General features: G+C 41.7%; 2 protein-coding genes across 12 annotated transcripts in view; one reads left to right on the top strand and one right to left on the bottom strand.

Moving 5' to 3' along the window:
• Positions 1–23,357, bottom strand: part of LOC144763176 (amine sulfotransferase-like) — a 540,275-nt gene that overhangs the window by 96,795 nt on the left and 420,123 nt on the right. The window contains exons 5-6 of the mRNA XM_078648522.1: positions 18,758–18,852; positions 7,336–7,522 (exon numbers count right to left, since the gene is read on the bottom strand). Coding sequence (XP_078504648.1) covers positions 7,336–7,522; positions 18,758–18,852 — 282 coding nt within the window. The remainder of the gene's footprint in view (positions 1–7,335; positions 7,523–18,757; positions 18,853–23,357) is intronic.
• Positions 1–23,357, top strand: part of LOC144763179 (uncharacterized) — a 500,850-nt gene that overhangs the window by 475,695 nt on the left and 1,798 nt on the right. The window lies entirely within an intron of this gene.

Here is a 23,357-nt window from a genome sequence, read left to right as displayed (position 1 = left end):
TGACATATGATATGAGTGTCGTTAGAGACTGGATTTAACAGGGACGTAATTAAGAATTGCCTTAAACAAGATGGGGTGCCCAACCGCCTTGGATTAACTATATAAAAAATCTGTCAAGAGAGATCGGTCACCCAGAATACTTGTATCATCCTAGTAGCCTGGAAAGTGTCCCTAGAAAATCCCTTAAGACACATTGTATGAATTACTTGGAAAACAAGCGGTGGCTCACTGAGAAAGAGAAAAAATTGGTTTTGGCAAATGAGCTGATGTCCACTTGCCCAGGTTTACAACCCTATTTAATATGTGTAGAGAGTGGCTTTCCACAAATGCTTTTGTCTCGTTTTTGCTATTGCTCTTTTTGCAGGATGTTTACATTTCCTGACATTAATGATTGGTCGATACTCCATCCAATATGTCCATGAGATAAAACTTCTAGATTGACCATGATGCACTGCACTTTATTTTGTAAATATTATGTCATTCCCAGGAAAAAGTTTTTGCTGCCCACACTAAAAAGCTGGAAATTAAAGCAATGTAAAATAGCCTTTTTAAAACTGCAAATGCTGGAAAATGAACATACAATCCTGGCTGTGTCTGCTTTTCTAAAGCTCGTTATAAGGTTCCGTAACACCATGTTATAATATTATAGAGACTTAGGGGCCGATTCCGAGTCGGTAAAATCCCGTATGAATAGCCGTTCGGAGCATCTTTCCCATACGAATCATATCCTCGAACATCCCTGTACGTACGCTGTCATACGATGCGTACCCAAAGCAGTTCTCCGACCGAATCGTACCAAAACCCGTATGACTCAATAATCCGTACGAATCGCATTTGGAACGCGCAGTACGCGATGTCCGTACGGATCAAAGCTCATTTTCCGACCCAGCAAGTACGATTCGTCCAGTCAACACTCCGTACGATTTGTTTTTAACGAGAGCTCAAAACGTCCAGAAAAGCAGGATTCGACTCGAAATGCGTGCAAAACGGACCCCCGGTACGGTTCGTACACCCCATGAACGTAGCTGTACGGTTCGCACACCCCATGATCATAGGTGTACTGTTCTTACACCCCATGATCGTAGGTGTACGGTTCATACACCCCATGATCATAGGGGTACGGTTCATACACCCCATGATCTTAGGTGCACGAACCGTACCCCTACGATCATGGGGTGTACGAACCGTATCCCTATGATCATGGTGTGTATGAACCGTATCTTTTTGATCATGGGGTGTACGAACCGTACCCTATGTGATTGTGTGGCTCTCCATACGAATTGCTCATACGTGACGTTTACCGTACGAATCGCGTACTCATTCCACGGTCCGGATCGTACTTGTCGGGTCGTACGGCATGTTTACGATTCGTACGGTTCACTTTCAGGGTCCATATCGTACGGATTTTCGATTGCTTTTCGTACGGTTCGCAACGATTCGGACATATTTTTTTACTATGGATTGTACTACACGATTCGGACGGATTTGTACGATTCGTACGGAAACGGCTACGAATTCGAATCGTCGTACGGATTTGTTTCCCGAATTGGAATCGACCCCTTGGTGTTTGTGTATTTTTATCAACGTATAATCTTTAAAATAATGTATTACTGCCCGTTTACATGAATTGCTTCTCCTGTACTTTACACTATCTCTGGAGCTGGAAAAATGAATTATTTTTAAATTGTTTTTTATCATTGTACTTTTATGATTTTATGACTCAAAATCGAATAAAGCTGATTTGATTTGATTTGATTTGGACCCTTACGCTATCCAACACTTTTCCTACTGTTGCACTCACTGGAGTGGGTATAGTAATTTTTACCCCTACGCTATCCAAAACTTTCCCTACTGTTCCACTCACTGGAGTGGGAATAGTAATTTTTACCCCTAGGCTATCCAACACTTTCCCTACTGTTGCACTCATTGGTGTAGGAATAGGACGTTTAACAACTACGCTATCCAACACGTTTCCTACTGTTGCACTCTCTGGACTGGGAATAGTAAGTTTTGCCCCTACGCTATCCAACACTTTCCCTACTGTTGCACTGCCTGGAGTGGGAATAGTAATTTTACCCCCTACGTTATCCAACACTTTCTCTACTGTTGCACTCACTGAAGTGGGAATAGTTACTTTTACCCCTATCCTATCCAACAGTTTCCCTACTGTTGCACTCATTGGTGTAGGAATAGGACGTTTAACAACTACGCTATCCAACACGTTTCCTACTGTTGCACTCTCTGGACTGGGAATAGTAAGTTTTGCCCCTACGCTATCCAACACTTTCCCTACTGTTGCACTCCCTGGAGTGGGAATAGAAATTTTAACCCCTACGCTATCTAACACTTTCTTTACTGTTGCACTCACTGGAGTGGGAATAGTAATTTTTACCCCTACGCTATCCAACACTTTCTCTACTGTTGCACTCCCTGGCGTGGGAATGGTTATTTTAACCCCTACGCTTTTTCACTACTGTTGCACTGTTTGGAGTTGGAATAGTTATTTTATTCTATCCACTTTCTAATATTTTTTTTAAATTATTTTACCTAATGTAGTATATAATTAATTTTAAAAACCTGGGGGTAACAAAGGCAACACAGTAGCTATATGCAGTAACTCTTCCATGACCATAAATGATTGGGCTGATCACAACGGACATTACCAGTGTTGAACTCTTCGGTTTTAATCATTCAATTGTCGACATTAGGAATAATTTTATAAATGAATTTAATGTTGAATACATTGTTTAATGTAGACATACATGCATGAAATTATGAAATGTCTAGTGATCTATGCCAATGGTACTTTGAAGATTTTCTTTAGGTCCAGAACCATAGGGTCTATTTCGGAGGGTGGTGGAAGTACGGGAAGTGACTTGACAAAGGCAAAAGCCAAAACGCGTCATCCTTGAAAGTTTTGGTGCACAATAAATCAGTTGTGCAGTTTCCTGGTGTGCCGCCTCTTAATTTTACCAGCGGGGAGTGTATTGAGGATCACACGAGATACGAAGTGGCTGCTGCTGCCATAGGCTGGCACCAATGTCGATTGGATAGGAGAACCACCTCAGCAGCGATTCGTAGAGGATATTATATTTTATTTGTATATATTTACTGTCTTTTTAAATTATACTCCTAACCCCACTGACCATGCAAGGAACCTAGGTCTCATTCTCGACAAAAAACTAAACATGATAACTCAGGTCAACTAAGTCTTCTCCTCCTGCTTCTTCATCCCCTGTATGCTTCATAATATATTCAAATTGTTACCCCAAAGCACAAGACGCACCAACATCCAGACCCTCACCTCCAGGTGACTTGATTGCTGCAACACTCTATATGCAGGGATCACAGCTCACCTCTTCTGACAACTACAGACCATACAGAAGGCTGCATCTAGACTTGACCTCGACCTTCCTAGATGAACTCACATCACCCCCTACCTCTGGAAACTCCACTGGTTCACTGTTCAGAAAAGATGCAAGCTCAAGTCCCTGACAAATGCATACAAGGCTCTATGCGAATGTGGACCAGCCTATTTGAACCACTGACTGAACTTCCATCAGTCCACCAGACACCTCTGCTCCACATCCCTTTCTCTAACCCTCACCACCTGCATCAAACATAGCAGATGCAGAGGTCAGTCATTCTCCTTCCTAGCAGCAAAGACATGGAACGAGTTACTGTCTCATCTATGAACCTTCCCATCTCTTTCAGAGTTCTGTAAGTCCCTGAAGACTTGGCTATTCAAATAATCGACTGGATCGTGCCATTGATTGTTTGATTGATTGATTGATTGATTGATTGATTGAAGGTGAAGAAGACTAATGTTTGATTGGACTTCTCTGCAGGCTCATCCTGGAAATAACTTGCCTTCACCTCTCTTGTTGTCTGAATTAATTTTGTTGGCTTTAGTACTCTGTGAACTTTACTGCTAACCAGTGATAAAGGGATTGTGCTCACCCCCCTTGAACATGGTAAAACTGGCTGCACTTAAGTGCCACATTTATTTATGTGTAAGTCCTTGGTAAAGTGCTGCTACATATATCTAGGGCCTGTAAATTAAATGACACTATTGGGCCTGTACCATTTGTTGTGCCATGCACTAAAGTAGCACTTTATTGTGTCTCAGGCCTGGCATTGCAGCCTGTAGTGCAGCTCTAAAATGGGAGTTCAACATAGCAAAATAAAACTTTTGCCAGACCCAAATCTTCCTTTTTAATGCATATAAGCCACCCCTCTGGTAAACTCTAAAACCCCAGATGGCAGGGTGTATTGTGTTTAGAAGATTTGACATATGTTTTTAAGTTTTGCATGGCCTGGTAGTGAAAACTCCTAAAGTTGTTTTTCATTACTGTAAGGCCTAGCTTTACCGTAGGATAACATACGGCCTAGCTTTTCCATAGGGTAATATTGGGTTACCTTATTATATTTAATAATGGCTACACTGTGATTGGGAACAGGAGGAATGTCATATTTGAACTGAAAAAAAGTTTAATTTAAAATCCTCTGTAATTTAAAATCTTCTTAAATGGCAAGGTCAAATTGTAAGCCACAATTCTGAAAATACCACTTTAGAAAGCTAGTATTTTTTAACTTCCCTAACCATTTCGTGCCTACTGACAGTGGCCTTGGTCACATCACTGTGATTGGTGTATCTATTGGAGTTTGTGTGTTCCTTCCAGACAGTGTGACAATGAGGGTTAGAGGTTGGCAGTATGGGCCATAATGCAAGTTTGGCTGAAGGTGGGACTCTTCCCTTCCATACTTACACATCAAAGGGCTGCCTCCAGCACACACACACAAAGGAACCTCTCACTAGCCTTTTGTCACCCTGACTTCCTGGAGCCTTAGCAGGAAAAAAAGGAACCTTCCTGACCCAGAGGTGGAGGTAGCCTAGTAGATTTCAAAGCTGGGAACAGAAATAAATATTGGACCCTCAGAGCAACTCTCCAGTACTCTCTTGAACCTGTGGAAGCCCTCAGAAGAACTGCATGGACTCCCAGAGGATTGCCTGGCTGTTTAAGGCCTAGCTTACTGTGTGATCCCAGGACTACCAGAGTGACTCCAAGGGCTAGTGTCCTGGCCTCCTGTGTGAGCTAAAGAGATATAACAAGCTCTGCAGACCTTGAACACTGCACCTGGTCTCTGTTGTAGTGAGTCCAGATGACCCTAATGGTTCTTACCAAGTCCTGGACCCTTGGAAGTGGTGTTGAAGGTGCTGCTCCTGCCTAACCCTAAAATTCGTAACTTAGAACATTTTTCTCAAAAATAGACCTGAGAATCTACGGAATATTAGGACCTACCTGCCTGCTGATCCACCCAAGGTGCATCGCCGGTTCACCTGACTCCAAGGTAGCTCCCCCTACATTCTCCTCCACAGCTGCAAATCCTGTTCAGCTGAACCTTTAAAAAGAGGTATCCCTCATCAGCTCTAGCATGCTGCTTTGTCCCACTGAAGATTTCGACTTTCAATAAATTGACAAAGTCCAACGGTAGAAATCTTCACCTGACTCCTTTGAGGTGACTCTGCAACAACGACACCGCCTTCTCGGACACCACTGGCTGTCTTGCCCCACTGAGCTTTACCTTCTCTGAAGTTTTTATCTGATTTTCTTCTAAGTTTGAAGGTAAGCCACGGCCAGATCCAATCCACCTTGTGCATCTGACCTATGCCCTATTGTGTTCAGCCTTAAGTTTTGACTTTGCCCCAGTCTCTTGAAACCAGATACCCACTGTTAGAGCTTTAATCTCTTGGGTGCTACATTCAAATAAAACACATTAAGATTCCTAACTTGGTTCCTACTAATTGGAAGTATTTTGTTCTGGTGTAATTTTATTTATGAACATTTATCCAATGTTTCTAAATTGGTTGGAGATGTTTCTTTTGTTCAGCTTTCACTTTATTACTGTTTATGTGCTTGCATAAATACTTTACAACATGCCTATAAGTTACGCCTGACAGCTTTTGTGCCGAACTACCCTAGGGTTAAGCACAGGTTAATATAGCAACTTTTTTGGTTCACCCTGACAAGGATTGTGGTGTTGATTGAGAAGTGTTTCACTCCACTCAAACAAATCTTACAATCTCCAATTAAGAAAAGTAAATCACTTGCTAATGGCACTTACTACAGCAAGGGCCAGATGTATGAAAATACATTTTGCGATTTCCGAATTGTGAGTCACAAGGATTCACAATTAGGAAATCACAATTTGGAATATATGAAAGTGTGTTGTACACTTTCTGAGATTTCTAGGGGGTCGCAAGCGACCTACCTCCTGAACAAAAATGAGGTAGGTCGCAATTTGAGACCCCCTAGGAAGCGCTAGAATCACGGGGATGGTGGCCTGCTGGAGTCAGCAGACTACCATGTCTGTGATTGCCTTTAAATAAAGCAATATATATTTTTTTAATTCAGCCCATTTTCCTTAAAGGAAAATGAGTTGCATTTAAAAAATAAAAAGTAAATGTTTTCTTTTTATTTTTATAGTGCAGGCAGTGGTTCGTGGGAGCACTGCCTGATCTTGAAAAATGATTTTACAAACATTCGCAAAGGGTAAGGGGTTTCCTGGGGACCCCTTCTGATCTGCGATTTGGTTACCACCTACTTGAATTAGGTTGTAAAATGCGAATGTTTTGCAACCGCATTCACGGTCACAAAGCATTCAAACATACCAATTTGATTCAGTATTAGGGAGGGATGCCTTAAACACGCCCCTTCCTACTACCGAATTACAAACCCAAATTGCGATTCGGTAAGAGGTTACTGAATCACAATTTGGGTTTGATTCATTTGAAAAGCCTTTTTTCAGGTCGCAAATGGGCAGATTCATTTACAAGCTAATAGGCACATACATCTGGCCCCAAGTTCTTTATCTCATGTTTGTATTACATTCTGTTTTATTAGTGAAGACACATTTATATGTTGTGTCATTTTTGGAATCATGCCAACTGTAGCTACATTTCATATTGTTTGCATATATCCACAAAATAGGACAGGCAGTTAGAAAATCTATTATAGCCTGTATGTTTCTATTGGCACCTAAATAAAGACACCACTGCTACAGATCATCAAAGCACTATGTAAGCCATTAAGGTGAAAATAAGATTAGAACTCGGAATCAGTTCTCTTTACTTCCTGTAATCAGGTATGTTCCAAGTAATTCTTCTAGCAAACTAGAATTACCATCAATTGCAAAAACCTTGGGACTCATTTATGGCCTATTGGCGTAGGGCAGCACAGCAAGACACATTGCTGTGCTGCCCTATGCCAAATTGAAAGGGCAGGAATACACTGTATTTAAGCAATTGCAAAAACCTACTTTTTTTAGAATTACCTTTGCGAAGGAAATTAATTTTATTTATAGGCGGTTTTGTAGCCTGCGGACCAACATTCTCATAATTTGCCAGTGGATCATTTTTCATGTTCTTAAAAGTTGCTCGTTCCACAATGGCATCCACTGTTTGGTCATCCAGGTCCTTTCCAACGAATCTGCATATCCTCAGTATGGCCCCTCTCAGATCCTAAAATTAACACAATCTCATTAGTGTGTCTTGAGGTGTTTAATCCTGTGAAAGAGAATTAACTTTACTTATAGAGTATTGCCCACAAGAAGCCCTAAAAGATTAAATACTTCTTAAGTTGATGCCAGGTTATCTGACATTAAACTATTTCAACAAAACAGAGAGAAGAAATTGCATTAATTTGACAAATTTTTGACTTATATGACAAGCAGGGAAACTGAAACCAGTCATATGCAGAAACTTAACAATACTTTTAAATCAAGGTGCATGTGTCTATTTGGCCAAACTACACACTTTGACAGAGTAGTTGAACAAAATGGCAACATTGGCTCCACAGGACTAATCACAGGACATCACTGGCTGATGAATTATTTTTATCAGTTCTGAAGTGGAAGTATTTGGGTAGTAATTAGGATGTAGGGCGGATCGCCACTGCATGCATGGTGGTGGTGATCCGCCCTATATTCGTCCCCAACCGCCACCCGTTTTCCCCCGCCACATTAGTATGGTGGCGACCGGGCGGAAAATAGTTCAATATGGTGGTGGTTTCTGCTAGACACCGCCAGCCATATTAGAATGGGGGTGGAAACATGTCTTTCTGTGGCGACATTGCCGCCACGGAAAGGCATGCGGAGTTTCCTTACGGGGGCCCATTGCGGACCCCCAGGTACTCTGGGGGTTGGGGGGGTGCACATGGGGTTACCTATGGTACCCCCCTACATTGTCATTGACATGGTGACAGGCACATCGCGGTGCCTGTCACCCTATGCATGACAACGCACACAGTGCATTGCCAGCATTTTGGCGGGCGGTGCTGTTAGCACCACCCGCCACAATGCTGGGAATGCAGGATGCCACCGCCACAGTGGCGGTGGCATCCTAATCGTCGGGGCGGGGCCGCCGCACCACAGGCGGTCGGTCCCAGCTCCTCTAGGGTGGCTGGGGGATGGAAGTCCGCCCGCCATTCTAATGGCCCCCTTGGTGTTTGTACATCTTCTGCGGCTGACGCTTTGAATTAAGTGCCCGCCCACGTTCTTTTCATCAGCAGGACAAGTTCCTCATAATTTTTTGACTTACTGAAAAAATTGTTTAAGTGCATTTGAATGGTCTGACCCTGGCTGTTGGAGGTTTTTTTTCCATCTACAGCACCAAGATACCTCTCCAGACAAACGTTGTGCTTTATAAAACAAAAAAAATTGCAATTTCCTATCGGACAGCTTCACAAATAATCTTTTGAGGGTTTAAGTCTATACTTTCCTACTAAGGTTCACATAGATTTCTCACTCGCAAACATCCCATGGAAATACAATGTATGAGACTTACCTAGCTTTTGACCATCATGAATAGCCTGACCAAAAGAGAGACAGCACTCAAATGTGAACTTCCTTGATTAAAACAATATATTTGCCGATCTAGAACCACGTTTTACCTCGGGAAATGCATGTGTTAATCTCTATATGGAAAAGGCTAAAGACCACTTTGAACAAGAATGTCTTTGCCACAAACCTGGCTCTGTCTGCTGTATTTGACGCAGCCCACCAAGACTCTTTTCTAGTGAGGTTACAGCAACTTGGAATCAATGGAAGAATGCTTGTCTAAATCAGATCCAACCTCTCAAACAGAACCAACATCATAATGCAACCCCGTTCACATCACCTCCTTTCAAAATCAATCTAGGCAAAGCTAAAGGCTCAGATATTGCTAAATTGTTCCTACATCAGGCCACCACAGGACATTTAATGACACCCTGTAGTGCCACAAATACACCATCTACACTCAGAGCATTTTAAAAGAGAAAATGCAAAATACCTTGACAGGTCAGGACTAGACCACTGCCTCTGAGTGGTAAACCAATGAATGCTCAGTAAATGCCTTAAGCTTAAATCATCCTATACTGAAAACCTGACAAGCAGAGACTCGAAAAACTGCCAGTCCATAGGAATCTGTGCCTAGGAACTAGTTGCACTGCCAAGAATATTGACAGAGGTGAGATACAGGTAGTGATTTGAAACTCACTTTCATTCGTTGTTTCCTGATTCAGTAAAAAAAAGCATCTTCTACAAACAATGTATACTTTAGGGTGATTTTTTCCAAAACCACAATTCCTGAAGAAATTGCAGGCTATGGTTTTCCTTGGCTTGGCACACTTTTCACTATGTACACACACATTCTATGCCAAGGTACTACTCTTTCCACTTCTACAACATAGAATTCAAAACACTGCAGCAAAATCATTTATCCACCCACATCTCATCAGCCCTCAAAGCACATTACTGTCTTCTCATTGCCGGATGTTCAACATCCAAATGGCCATCCAAAACAAAGGTCTAGTCGTCATCCAAGTATTGCAGAAGCTAGCGCTGGCTGAACGTGACTCACCTTCTCTCTTTTTATAAACAACATGCACCATGAGAACACCTTCTTCAAACAAACAGAAAGACTCTAAGAATCACTTCCTTCCAGAAAAGAGTAGAAACATAGAAGACCATTTGGAATTCAATAAAGACTTTGGGGCATATTATCAAGGGGGTTTATCTCCGCTTTTTTGGCTTTAAAAGCCAAGAAAGCGGAGATAAAATTATCTCCCTATTAACTAGCTGTCGCTAACACCAGTTAGCGACAGCTAGTAGGAGATAGCGACCATCTTGGGCCCCACTTTGCATGTCAGTGATATTTATCACTAATGACATGCAAAGTGGGCGTGCCAAGATGTTAGCGACTGGAAACAGTCGCTAACATCGCTAACTCCTATTACCAACTTTTGGAGATATTCGCGCTAAGCGCGAATATCTCCAAAAGCTAACACCTGCCCTGAGCAGTTCTTAGCCATGTTATCCAATGGGAGGTGGATAACATGGCTAAGAGCATTCGCTCGGTAATGCATGAATATCGCTGACTTTTCAGCGATATTCATGCATTGCGGCCGTTTTTTATCGCATTTGCGATAAACCTTGCTAATAGCAAGATTTATCTGCGATAAAAATCGCCACACATGTGCGGCGATAATTTTTGTCTCTAAACAAGTTAGAGACAAAAATTATCGCTAGTTGTTGGTAATATGCCCCTTTGTTCTCTCCCAGATGATGCTTTAGCGACTACAATAGATCATTTGCAATGGCTAGACGTCATGGACAATACAGTTCTCAGGAAGATATCAGGCCTAAACTGTAATCAGTCAATGATGTGAGGCACAACAGGCATAACGATTTCACTTTCTCTTTTTCCCCCCTCCACAGCAGGTCACTGTAACAGAAAATGATGATGGCATATCTCGCGCCCTCACAACATGAAAATATTACTGAGAGTGGCAATTGCAAACATACACTTCTTCCACCGAAGAATTCTCCTCAGTAATTAAATATAATTCTGATAACATTCAAAGTGTGTAATGTTTCACCTGAACTCAGTTTGACTAGTTGCTTTCCTATCAGCTATTTCAAGAGAAGAAACTAAAGAACATATAATAACCATAGTGTGAATTTCTCCTGGGCTCCATACCTAAGAACTCAGAGAGCTCATATACATGCACGTACCTCCCTAAATCTGCACCCTAAATCATGGCAAACAGCCTCACTAAAGTTGTTTTTAAACTCTTCACTGCTCCACAACCTAATCAAGTATGAAGGTAGCTTTAGCTTCAGGAGGGCAGTGATGGCCTTGCAGATATGATGAAGTGGCTTTGGGAATACTTGATGGTAGGCCCTATTGTTGTGAAAAATGAGCCCTCACTGGTGGTCAAGAGGGATATGTGTGTGTGTATAGCCCCAACCTATATATCACTAATGTAAGTAACACCTCTTACCTGCACATCATAGTAGCAGGTGGCTCCTGGTGGTAATGTTGTTTCTTATGTGCAAGTTTGGGTAACAACGTTTTTGTATGGACTGGTGATTTACATGATGAATGTGTCCTTAGTATTTATGAAGTTAATCAATCAATCAAGAAATTTATATAGCGCGCTACTCACCCCAGAGGGTCTCAAGGCGCTTAGGGAGTGGGTCTGCTACTGCTGGAACAGCCAGGTCTTGAGTTGCTTCCTGAAGGCGAGGTGGTCTTGGGTCTGACGGAGGTGGGTGGGGAGGGAGTTCCACGTCTTGGCTGCCAGGTAAGAGAAGGATCTTCCTCCCATGGTCGTCCTGCGGATGCGTGGAACGGCTGCGAGGGCGTGGCTGGTCGATCGAAGCTGGCGAGTGGGAGTGTAGAAGGTCAGGCGGTTGTTGAGGTACCAGGGGCCCAGGTCGTGGAGGGCCTTGTGTGCGTGGGTGAGGAGTCGGAACGTGATTCTCTTGTTGACGGGGAGCCAGTGCAGGTCTCTCAGGTGTTCGGAGATGTGGCTGTGGCGGGGGATGTCCAGGATGAGTCGTGCGGAGGCGTTCTGGATGAGAAAAATAGTGATTCTCCATTTTGTGTCATCACCATTAATGGAGAGGATGTCAAGGTCTTGGCTGACTCTGGTGCTCGTCCCTCTTAAATAGGTGATCAATGGTTAAAGAAGTTTCCTAAAGTTTAATTGATACCATCAGACATAAAACGTGTGGGCTATGGGAATAAACCCATTGAAGTTTAATTTTATTTTATTGCCAATATAAGTTTTAAAGGCGAGACCATTGTATCAAATGTGTATGTTGCCAAAAGAAGGATCCTGCTTGTTGGGATGGGTGCAACAAAGGACTTGCTCATTTCGCTAGATCAAAATCACCCTTAACAAGTCTTATGTTACACTGACTCAATTTCTCAAGTTATTGAAGTCAAATCTGTTGAATGCGAAAAGTTTTTTCCTAAGGTATTCTCATCTAATCTGGGATTAGTGAAAGACTTTGTACATAAAATCATATTGAAACATTAAACTGTACCTAAGGTACACAAGGTTAGAAACATTCCCGTGAGCCAAGCATTAAGGGAAGAACTGGATAGGCTATCCAGTCAAGACAATATTGATGAGATTGAGTTATACGAATAGTTGTCACACGTTGTCGTAGTTCATAAATCAAATGGGAAAATGTGACTTTGTGTTGATTTGAGAGAATTAAATGAGTGTGTGTGGGTGGATCGACATTCGTTGCCAAATATTGGGGAAAGTTTTCCGCAATGAAGGGTGCCAATGTATTTTCAAGGTTAGATCTATCCAATGCCTATCCTCATATTGCTTTACACAAGGATAGCAAACACTTCACTTCATTTATAACGCATGAAGGAGCATTTAGATACAAAAGAATGCTTTTGGTCTAATTTCTGCTTCAGATATATTCCAAGGATTCATGCATAAATTGTTCAAGGATATAAAAAATGCTTTGTATTTCCAAGATGACATACTTGCTTTTAGGAACATCAAACAAGATCGTACAGAGACTTTTTTAAAGATTTTGAGTATTTTACAGAACCATGGTATGACTTTACCAAAAGAAAATTGCAAATTTTAAGTGGAATCCATGGACTTTTTGGGGCATACCATCAGCAGACATGTTGTTTAACTGAAGCAAAATTTGGTAAAGGCTATAATGGAGGCTCTGGATCCCGAGAATAAAGATCTGCTTAGACCATTTCTTGACCTAGCTGAATATTATGCTAAGTTCTTTCCACTGTTTGCTGACAATACAAACCACATGAGAAATATCAATCAACAATTTACTTGGAATGAAAACTGTGATACTGAATTTGTCAATCTGAAAAAAGAGATTTCCTCTCCTCCCCCGTTGGCAACTTTTGACATCTGAGATAATTTGATCATTGTTACGGATGCAAGTAATTTGGGCATTGGTGCAGTCTTGATGCAGGTCCATGAAGGCAAATTATTCACCATTGCATTTGCATCAAGACTGTTAAGAGATGCAGAATTTAAGAATTCTATGCTGGAAATGGAAACACTAGCTTGTTGGTTAGGAATTGAGTATTTTCCCAAATATGTATATGGCAAAAAATGTAAAATAAGATTACATCATCGTCCCTTAATGGAGCGAATCACTACAAAAGGATGTGGCAAGGCTACACCAAGAATTGCCAGCTGGGAATATAAACTGCAGGATTTTCATTTCAGAGTTGATATATTCCAGGTGCCAGAAACATCTTAGCAGATTGTTAATCTCTCCTACCTATTAAAGAAGAAAGTGACTGATGTATTATCGATGAGGACATTGGGAAACTGGTGTCCACATGTGAGGTGTCTAGCGGCTGCATTAAACAGAATGAATGGAAGTATGCATTCAATAACGATGAGGAAATTCAGGAAGTCATTAAATATAATAGGTCACAATGACCAGAGAAGAAGTTATTGAATAAATAATTGTTACCATACTTTAACATTGCAAATTAACTTTCTGTGATAGATGATGTTTTGTATTGAGGGGAGCAACTGGTGGTACCCCAGGATTTAGGACAGCTTGTGTTGGATATGTCTCATGAAGGTCCTCCTGGCATGTGTAGCATGAAAAGAAGAATTGGGTGTGAATTTTGGTGGCCAGCCATTGATAGATGTATTGAGGCAAAAGTTAGATCATGTATTGAGTGTGCCGTCAGTGATATATCTCAGAAGTGTGTTAATTATGAAAAAGCTCCCATTTCTAGACCAGGAAGGGTATGAGAGAGGATGTCTCTTGACATTGCTGATTCCATGTATTTATCTAACAGCCCAATTTACGCCATTGTCCTCATTGATCAACTATCACAATGGCCTGAGGTTAAATTGGTACATCAAGTGGATTCCGATACAGTAACACAGTTTTTGAAAAAGGTCTTTGGAAAAGAAGGATCTCCGAAATGCTTAGTCATGGAAAACGGAGTGCAGTTAAGATCCTCAGAAATGAGAGATTATGTGGACCAGCATGGGATTCATCATTTATGAACTTCCGTAGGGTATCCGCAAAGTAACGGCGGAGTGGAACGGTAGATAAGAGTTTTGAAGGAAGGACTACACTTGGCATTGGTCAACTGGAAAGTTGTTCTCAGGGTCTCAAAGATGTATTATGGAATTATAGAGCCACACCTAGAATGTTGGGGGATATGTCTCCATTTGAGAAGATGAGAGGAAGGAAGACCGTGTGTAATCTTAACCAGATATGGATGATATGATGGAAATGAAAAGTAAGGTTGATGGTACAATAGTTTAAGGATCAGATTGGAGATGGGTGTCAAATGATAAACATGGGTCTTATCAGGGACATATGATTCACACACATGAATCCAACAATGGTGATTGGGTGCATGTAAAAAATGAAGATTGGCTTAAGCTGGAAAATCTAAGTTTCTATTCCCATGAAAATAGTCAGAGTAGGACATCAAGTAGTAGAAGTGACCGACGGAAATTTGTGGAGTACGGGCAAGGTTGTTAAAGTACGTAAGTGTTTGTGGCTAAAAGAATGTAGCTGCACCGAGAGTTCTTCACGTCACAGTAGTTATTCTGAGGGTCTTCAAGGGGGACATACAGTTAAACAGAATTTTACAACAAGAGTTAAAAGGAAACCTGCTTGGTGCAAAGATTACCATAAGTCAGGTTAGTTTAAGACAATGCTGCATATATACAGATATCTATGTGTAATTTTATTTTATTGTATATCAATGCAATTTTGTTGCACCCATGTAAAGAATGCAACTTTTATAGTGCTGAAATCAAACTAGTTTATAGATACATATGTTTGTTTAACTTACATTTTCTTCATGTTATTATTGTTAGGGGATGTGTTGTATCCTGGCCAATCAGGTTGTATGGAATCTGGTGGTAGAACCATGGGGGGTCCAGATTCCACACAACAACAGCTGACCAAGGCTTTTCCTAGAGAGAGACACACTTCTTGTTTCTCCAATAAACTTACCTTAATTTCTTCCACACATGATCTTCATTATTTACATTGGAATATCACACCTTCCCTAGCCTTCCACAACATTTCCAGGACGGTCCTGGCCATCCTAAACTACAAGTATGGCTATGCAGGTATTCTACAGTGGAGCACACCTTACACTCATTCATGAATTGTGCTCTTTTATAGGCCACCATACAACACTACTGCCAATTCTCCAATGTTTAGTGCTTCATCATACTCTAATACTTAGCTATCCTACTCTCCAAACAGTAATATTCCTTTTATACAATGCTATTACGTTAACTTATTTTGCTACTTTGATGACTAGCATGTTGTTGTGTGATGTAGTTTATCACCCTCTGGAACTTTCTCCTCGGGCCTCGCCATTATCTTATGCAAACTCAATACAATTGTGCATTTCTCTTTCTGCCCTTCACGTTTATACCTATAATTCCATAGCTCCTCCTTGGCCTTCTTCTTGCAGAAAACTAAGTTAGCTTATTCAGTCCACGGTTGCAGCTGTTGAGTACAGCTGCCTTTTATGTAATCTTGCTTTTTCTTTTTGACTGTCTCTTGTTTTTGTTTGGCGGTTGTTTCCTGCCCGGTGGCTATATCCTCTGGATAGGTGCACTGAGCATTCCTCATAGTGTTCTTGGACTGCATACAGATGCTTGATGTGCTCTGAGAAGAATGCCAATTTTGTGTTGTTGATTGCCATTTGCTATCTCAATTTGATGCTGGCATGTGTGACATGATGCAGTAATGTGAAACTTTTTTGTATTTTCTTTATTGCTGCTGAGAGTATAGTATTAAAGGGATCTATTTAACATATACACATCTTTGACTTCAATATGTGTAATTGTCCTCATCTTTAAAGCATGTAAACTATCTATTTGTATTGAAAACAGACATGCTGTATTTATATCATTTTACACCACTTTCTTTTCTTCAAGCTTTTAGTGATAAGTAATTAACATATTTATACTATTTTTTATATATGGGTTGAATCTAATTATCTGAGATTTTAACTGTATTGCATTTCGAATTGTTTATACATTTTAAACCTCTCTTAGCTTAAACAATGCTGTTACCTGTGAGAAGACATGTAGCTTACCTCTGTGGAGACATTTCCCAAGGGCATTGTGATGCTGAGCTGAAGGGTTTTATTTAGTACTAGCAGCCCGTCCCGATGTTGTCCGGGAGCAATTAGGCTTCAGGGCCCCCGCCCGCCCCGACGTTGTCCATGGGTCCCCCGGAGCCTTCCTCCATATATTGCAGTATTATACCTCTATGTTTACTTTGTACGCTTTTGTAGCAGCCCGTCCCGACGTTGTCCGGGAGCAATTAGGCTTCAGGGCCCCCGCCCGCCCGACGTTGTCCGTGGGTCCCCCGGGGCCTTCCTCCATATATTGCAGTATTATACCTCTATGTTTACTTTGTACGCTTTTGTAACCTGCACACGTAACTTTTTCCTCCTATAATGCACCGTTTGGCTCACTTTTTTAATGCTCTGTTTGCTTCCTCTTGCTACCTGCACACGTCACTTTTTCCTCCTATACCTCTATGTTTACTTTTCACGCTTTTGTAACCTGCACACGTAACTTTTTCCTCCTGTAATGCACCGTTTGGCTCACTTTTGTAATGCTCCGTTTGCTTCCTCTTAATCACGATGTACGCTTTTGTGACCTGCACACGTAAATTTTTCCTCCAGTAATGCACCGTTTGGCTCACTTTTGTAATGCTCCGTTTGCTTCCTCTTGATCACGATTTTCATTTTTGCTTCATTTTTCCGCCGCTCACCGCTCCTAAATAAATAAATAAATAACCTACCTCATCCGCCGCTCACTGCTCCTCCCCGCCTGTCCGCCGCTCCTCATCGCCTGTCTGCCGCTCCTCACTGCCTGTCCGCCGCTCCTCACCGCTCCTCCCCACGCCAAGTCCGCCAGTCCTCCTAGCGCTCCTGGACGCTGCTCCTCCCTGCGCTCCTCACGTCGGGCACGCACGTCGCGGCCGGCGCTTCTTCCAAGGGACTACTTTTTTTCGGTAAATTTTTTAAATAACGTATATTTATTACGTTTATATAGCCTATGTCCATCTGCACACCCTGACGATTACAACGATGTATCGGGTGTGTGGATTGGCGCTGTGGTTCCTGAGTTTACCCGCCTCAAAGGTTCAAAGTTCTTCCTTTATAATAGTAGTATAGATATTCTGACACACTGTAGAGCAGCAAGCCTTCCTGCTATGCTGCCATGCATCAAAATATGAAACCGATACAGCACATTCCTGTCCTTATCCACACAAACAGCAGCTGTGGGCCAAGGCAGACACCCTTTTGGCATGGTGCAAGGGTGCCTACGTTGCAGGGATGATAGTTTATGTGCAGGAAGGGACACCTTCCTGCACATAAACAATCATCAAAGGCGCATAGACGGAGCAAAGAACGAGGAGAAATACAATTATTTCCCTGGGGAGGCGTAGGATTCTGATGCTTTCTCAGGTTTGCAACACTTTGTAAATCTGTGAAAGTATCAGGTTTCATGAATGTTGTGTGGGACCATCCACAGCAACACCCATAGAACACCCCTTTCATGCAGAGTAATGCGTGAAAGGGAGCCATCTTTACAAGGCCCTGAAAAGTCAATGACTGTACGTGGCCTTTTAAATATGGACAGGCATATTTTGCTGCCGGTGTGTCTAAAAAAGTGACACACCGGCTGCCCAATGGGCTTGTAAATGAGGCCCAGTGTGTGCACATGTCCTCTTGCCATGCTCCCAGGACTTCCTGCTATGCATATTCCTTCTCCTGTGTTTTATTGTGTAACATGTCGCATGCAGTAACATTTGTAAGCCATAGGCAGAATTTGGCATTTGTTGTACTACTGGCTTACTCCTAAAATTACGATAATGAGACTGGGTCACCTGTTTTTTTCTTGGGATTTAAGAGTAATCCAGAAGTACTTCAAGAGATAGCAATATGTAGTTACAAGCAGATCTTTGAGCATTAGGCCCACAATATTGACCAAATCACACTAAATAGCAACACTCTGCACAATGAACAGTAGTGGCTCCTGGAGGGAGTGCTGCGGGCGGTGAGGCGGGGCAGGGAGGGGCAGGGTGGGGGGTAGGAAACTCCAGCATACGGCGCATCAGAGGGAAGTACATAAATAAATAGATAAAACAAATTACATTGTGCACGGTACATCGCCATTTGGCGCTGCAGCGTGCACAATGTAATTAGTTTTATTTATTTATGTACTTACCTCCATTCAGCCGTATGCCTGAGTTTACTACCCCCCACCCTGCCCCTCCCCTGCCCCACTTCACTGTCCTATAGCACTCCCTCCAGGAGCCGCTACTGACAATGAACTTTAGCACAAATCATTTTTTGACACCGAGAAATATTTCCTGAATTAATTCTCAAGAGGTTCTGATAACTAACCTTCATCATATCTTCATATTGGAGAAAAAGTATATTAAAGTCACCCTTGTGAGTATGCCAGCCTTTAACATGGTCAAACCAGGAGCCTCCGACCACTGTTGGGAAAAAACGTTTTGGTATTAGAAAAACAAAGCAAAGTTTAAGCAATGCTAAGCATCAGACACACAATCAAAAGGGGAGGTTTGAAAAGTGAACAAAGAATATATGTCACTATTATCAAGTTATATTGCATTCCTGATCATGTATATTATTTTTTATTTTGTAAGTATGCCCTCTATTGCCCCCGCTTATTATTACAGATCTTGGGAAGGATAACATTACTCTGCCATTTCTTCTATTTATAAACTAAAAATGCTACCTCAACTCAGCACACCCAAATCATAGAAACAAAAAGTGAGGCTGAATAAAAACATGGGAAAACGTTGTGGAAATGAGTGGATTAGAGTGAATATTACAATTTCACTATTTTGATACCTTAAAATTATTGCACGCCCAACTTCTTGGCATGGTGGATGGCGTACACTATGAGAAAATAGTGGTTGGATGCCATCTACCCACGTGTATCCCTGACTTGTGCCCTGCGAGAGTCTATTGTTGCAGAATAATGTCCTAAAGTTTCCCAAAATGGAATTTGTATGTCAGGTTTAATGAACTAAGGGGCATATTACCAACAACTAGCGATAATTTTTGTCTCTAACTTGTTTAGAGACAAAAATTATCGCCGCAAATCGGCGATTTTTATCGCAGATAAACCTTGCTATTAGCAAGGTTTATCGCAAATGCGATAAAAAACGGCCGCAATGCATGAATATCGCTGAAAAGTCAGCGATATTCATGCATTATCGAGCAAATGCTCTTAGCCATGTTATCCACCTCCCATTGCATAACATGGCTAAGAACTGCTCAGGGCAGGTGTTAGCTTTTGGAGATATTCGCGCTTAGCACGAATATCTCCAAAAGTTGGTAATAGGAGATAGCGATGTTAGCGACTGTTTCCAGTCGCTAACATCTTGGCACGCCCACTTTGCATGTCATTAGTGATAAATATCACTGACATGCAAAGCGGGGCCCAAGATGGTCGCTATCTCCTATTAGCTGTCACTAACTGGTGTTAGCGACAGCTTGGTAATAGGGAGATAATTTTATCTCCCCTTTCATGGCTTTTAAAGCCAAAAAAGTGGAGATAAACCCCCTTGATAATATGCCCCTGAAATTCGGGAGCCTTAGCGGTGATTTTCAGCGTGAAATAAAAGTCGCCGAATATCCTCCTCGGGGTTCTGCAATTTATTATCCTGTGAAGCGGGAAACCCTTCCAAGCTTTGTCAGCATTCTGTTTGACTGTCATTTTCTACAAAGCTGGTCGGTGCCTTGCCATTCGTCACATCCACATTGTTTTAAGCCAGGGTTTGCCGAGTCCTGGTTGCACCAGAACGAGTGGCTTTACATTTTATCAGAGAATTTTCTTTTTATTTGCTTTTCTGTTTTCCAAGGTTGAAAATAAATTGGTGAGCGAATTCGGGAAAGGAGACTTGACATGACTGTTTGTTTATGCTTGCAGTCCTTGCCCTTTTACGAATACCTGGGCCTACTACCATTACCGGGAGTTTCATTTTTTTTCTAATTGCTCCGCCTTTGTGGCTTTCATGGTTGAGAGGGCCTAGTTGTAGTCCTGGGGCCGTATTACCGAAGTGCCCCAACAGCGCAGCAGGCATTTGGGTCCTCTTTGGGTGCCCCCTGGGCCTTTTGGTTTTAACCCCTTCAGCGCTCATGACAAGGTCAGCTCGTCATGGGTGTAACCTGCGCTACGCGGATGACGAGCTGACCTTGTCACGTAACGCGGGTTTTTTTTTATTCGCAGCGCGCAGCGGGAAAACCGCTAGCGCGCATGCGGTTAAAGAAGGGGCCATTGATGCTTGTGCAGCCCCTTCTGTAATACAGATAGTGCTGGCGCACAAGCAGCACCAGCTCTATCAAAAGTGGGCGTTCTCTCATTTGCATTAGGATGTGGTTCCATGCAAATGAGAAAATCAATTTGCCTCTGTGCCTGCATCGTATTCCCGCCCTTAGGAGGTGCACTGAAACTGCACCACAAAAAGAGGGTGCACTGTCAGTCTGCCCCCCCCAGGACAGCCCCCTCAAGGGCTGAAAGGGGGTCCAAAGGGCCCCTAGACATCCCCTTGTAGGCGGATGCAGTCACTCACTGCACCCACATGCAAGGGGATGTCTAATCCCTTTTGAAAGTGCAGGCAGGTGCCCACTGCATAGGGAAACATGGAGCAGCTTTTAAATAGCTGTTCCATATTTCTCTTGAATGCAGTGCCCTGGGGCCAGTGCGAGTTCGCATATGTCCTGATGGCAGCGCATTCTTCCTAATAGGAAGCACTTTCCATGTTTGGAACTGGCGCACCTGCTTTAAGGTGTGCTGCAGCACAAGCATAAAAATGCACCCATATCAGTAATAAGTTAATATAGTAACTGCTTTCAGCTGCTTGTTGCCTCCATAAGGCTTTTCATATTGGCACCCATTGCACCTCCTTTAAACTGTGCTGCGGCACAAACAGAAAAATTGAGTCCTATCTGTACTAAGTTAAAATAGTAACCACTTTTCATCTGCTTGTTGCCTCCATAAGGCTTTTGCCTGGCTTAAGCTTAATTCTATTGCCTATTTGTAACACTTTGTCACCTTCACTTGTGCTCTTTTGTTCCGTTTAAGCTGTTTCTGTTTTCTTTAACGTTATTTGGTTCTTGCTTTTATATTGTTTATGTGATTGTGTTCTTATAATATTAAGCTCAAAAGCACCTCATGCATCCAACTTAGCTGCTGGGCAGTGGTGGCTGGTGACATGCGTCACCTAAATGATAACAAGTTCAATGTAATGTTAACATTAGAATACAGTTACTCCCGTATCATGTTTCTTGATGTTGAATTATTCATTGAAGGTGACAAAATCAAGAGTACTTTGTATAGAAAACCCACTGCCACGAATTCCATTTTAAGATTTGATAGTCATCATGCGAAATCTGTTACTAGAGGTATCCCCTATGGTGAGATGGTTAGGATCCGTCGAAATTGTAGCAGGGAGGGGATTTCCACAGAGAACTCAATTCATTACTAGACAGACTTACTGAAAGAGGATATCCGCAATCTGACCTCATTAAAGCTAAAGAAAGAATCTATAAACGAGACAGGAAATCTACTTTGATCCCTAAGAAAAGAATTGATACCACTAGAGGACAGGTAGCCTTTGTTACTAAGTATTGTGCACAAAAGGGTGCTTTATTCAAGGCACTTAGTAAACACTGGGATATTTTGAAGGGAGTTCCAGCATTATCTAATGTGATTGGGGATCGTCCTGAGGTCATTTTTAAAAGATGTCCCACTATTAAGGAATTGATTGGCAGAAATTATTTGGAACCAATGAGAGACAAAGATCCAGATTGGTTATCGAAACGTCCATCTGGCTTCTATGTGTGTGGCTCATGTAATGTTTGTGACTATGGATGTAACAAATTGAAGAAATTTTGTTATAATACTGATCAGGTTTATACCATCAAGGATTTCATCAATTGCAACAGTGAGAGTGTTGTCTATGTTATTAAGTGTGATTGCAATATGGTGTACATTGGTAGCACTAAGAGGAAACTCAAAGTCAGGATTCAGGAACACTTAAGATCAATTCATAACAAGGATGAGAAGTCACCTATTTATCAGCATATCAGGGTTTGCCATCCCCTTAAGACTAGGATTAGCTTCCATGGCATAGAAAAGGTTTCACCGTGGGAAAAGGGGAGGGGATATGATCCTTCGGTTGAGACAAATGGAGGCAAGATGGATAGCGCGCTGTAGATTGGTTAAACTGGGGCTAAATACGGAAAAATACGGAAAATGAATTTCATTACTTCTTATAATTATGTGTTTGACCCTCTGCATAAGTGTTCGTAGTGATACAACACTTTTTCTTGTAGCAATTGCAGTTTTATTATTGTCTGACGTGTTTGTATATTGGAGTTATTTTTGGAAGGGAAGGTAGATTCAAGTATGGATATTTTTTTAAATGCTATGGAGTGATATATATATCATAATAATGATTGGTACTAGGAGTTGAGCTACTATTTATTAAATATGGACATTTATTCAAGAATTATTAAGAATCATGTAAGGTAATATGCCCGTTATAAAGGATTAGTATATTTGTCCATTCATAGCCCTCTGTTGTGAAACAGATATATAATGCAGGATGGTACACGGGTGTTTTTTTCGTAATCGTCGTTATGATTGGACAGAGTATGGGTTGTACTGTAGTATTTTATATAATTTGGGGCAGAGGTATTGAGTAAACATGGAAATCCTATTGGATAATTCAATGTATTTTGATTGGCAGATAACATTATGGAAACGGAAATAAACAGTCAAGATCCACGTAACCGGATATGCGTTTACGATGGATATAATTATTTGTTGTTAATATGGCTTGTAGGCATCAACTCCATAGATTAGTAATTCTTAGCGATTTAGAATGGTTAACCGGAAAGGATATTGAGACTTCATTTTGATTGGGTAGGACTGGTCCGGAAACGGAAATAAACAGTGGAAACACTG

The sequence above is a fragment of the Lissotriton helveticus genome, chromosome 6 (genome assembly GCF_964261635.1).
Source record: "Lissotriton helveticus chromosome 6, aLisHel1.1, whole genome shotgun sequence".
NCBI classification, from domain to species: domain Eukaryota; kingdom Metazoa; phylum Chordata; class Amphibia; order Caudata; family Salamandridae; genus Lissotriton; species Lissotriton helveticus.
Note: the sequence above shows the minus strand (reverse complement) of the source record. Positions and strands in the feature narration are given on the sequence as shown.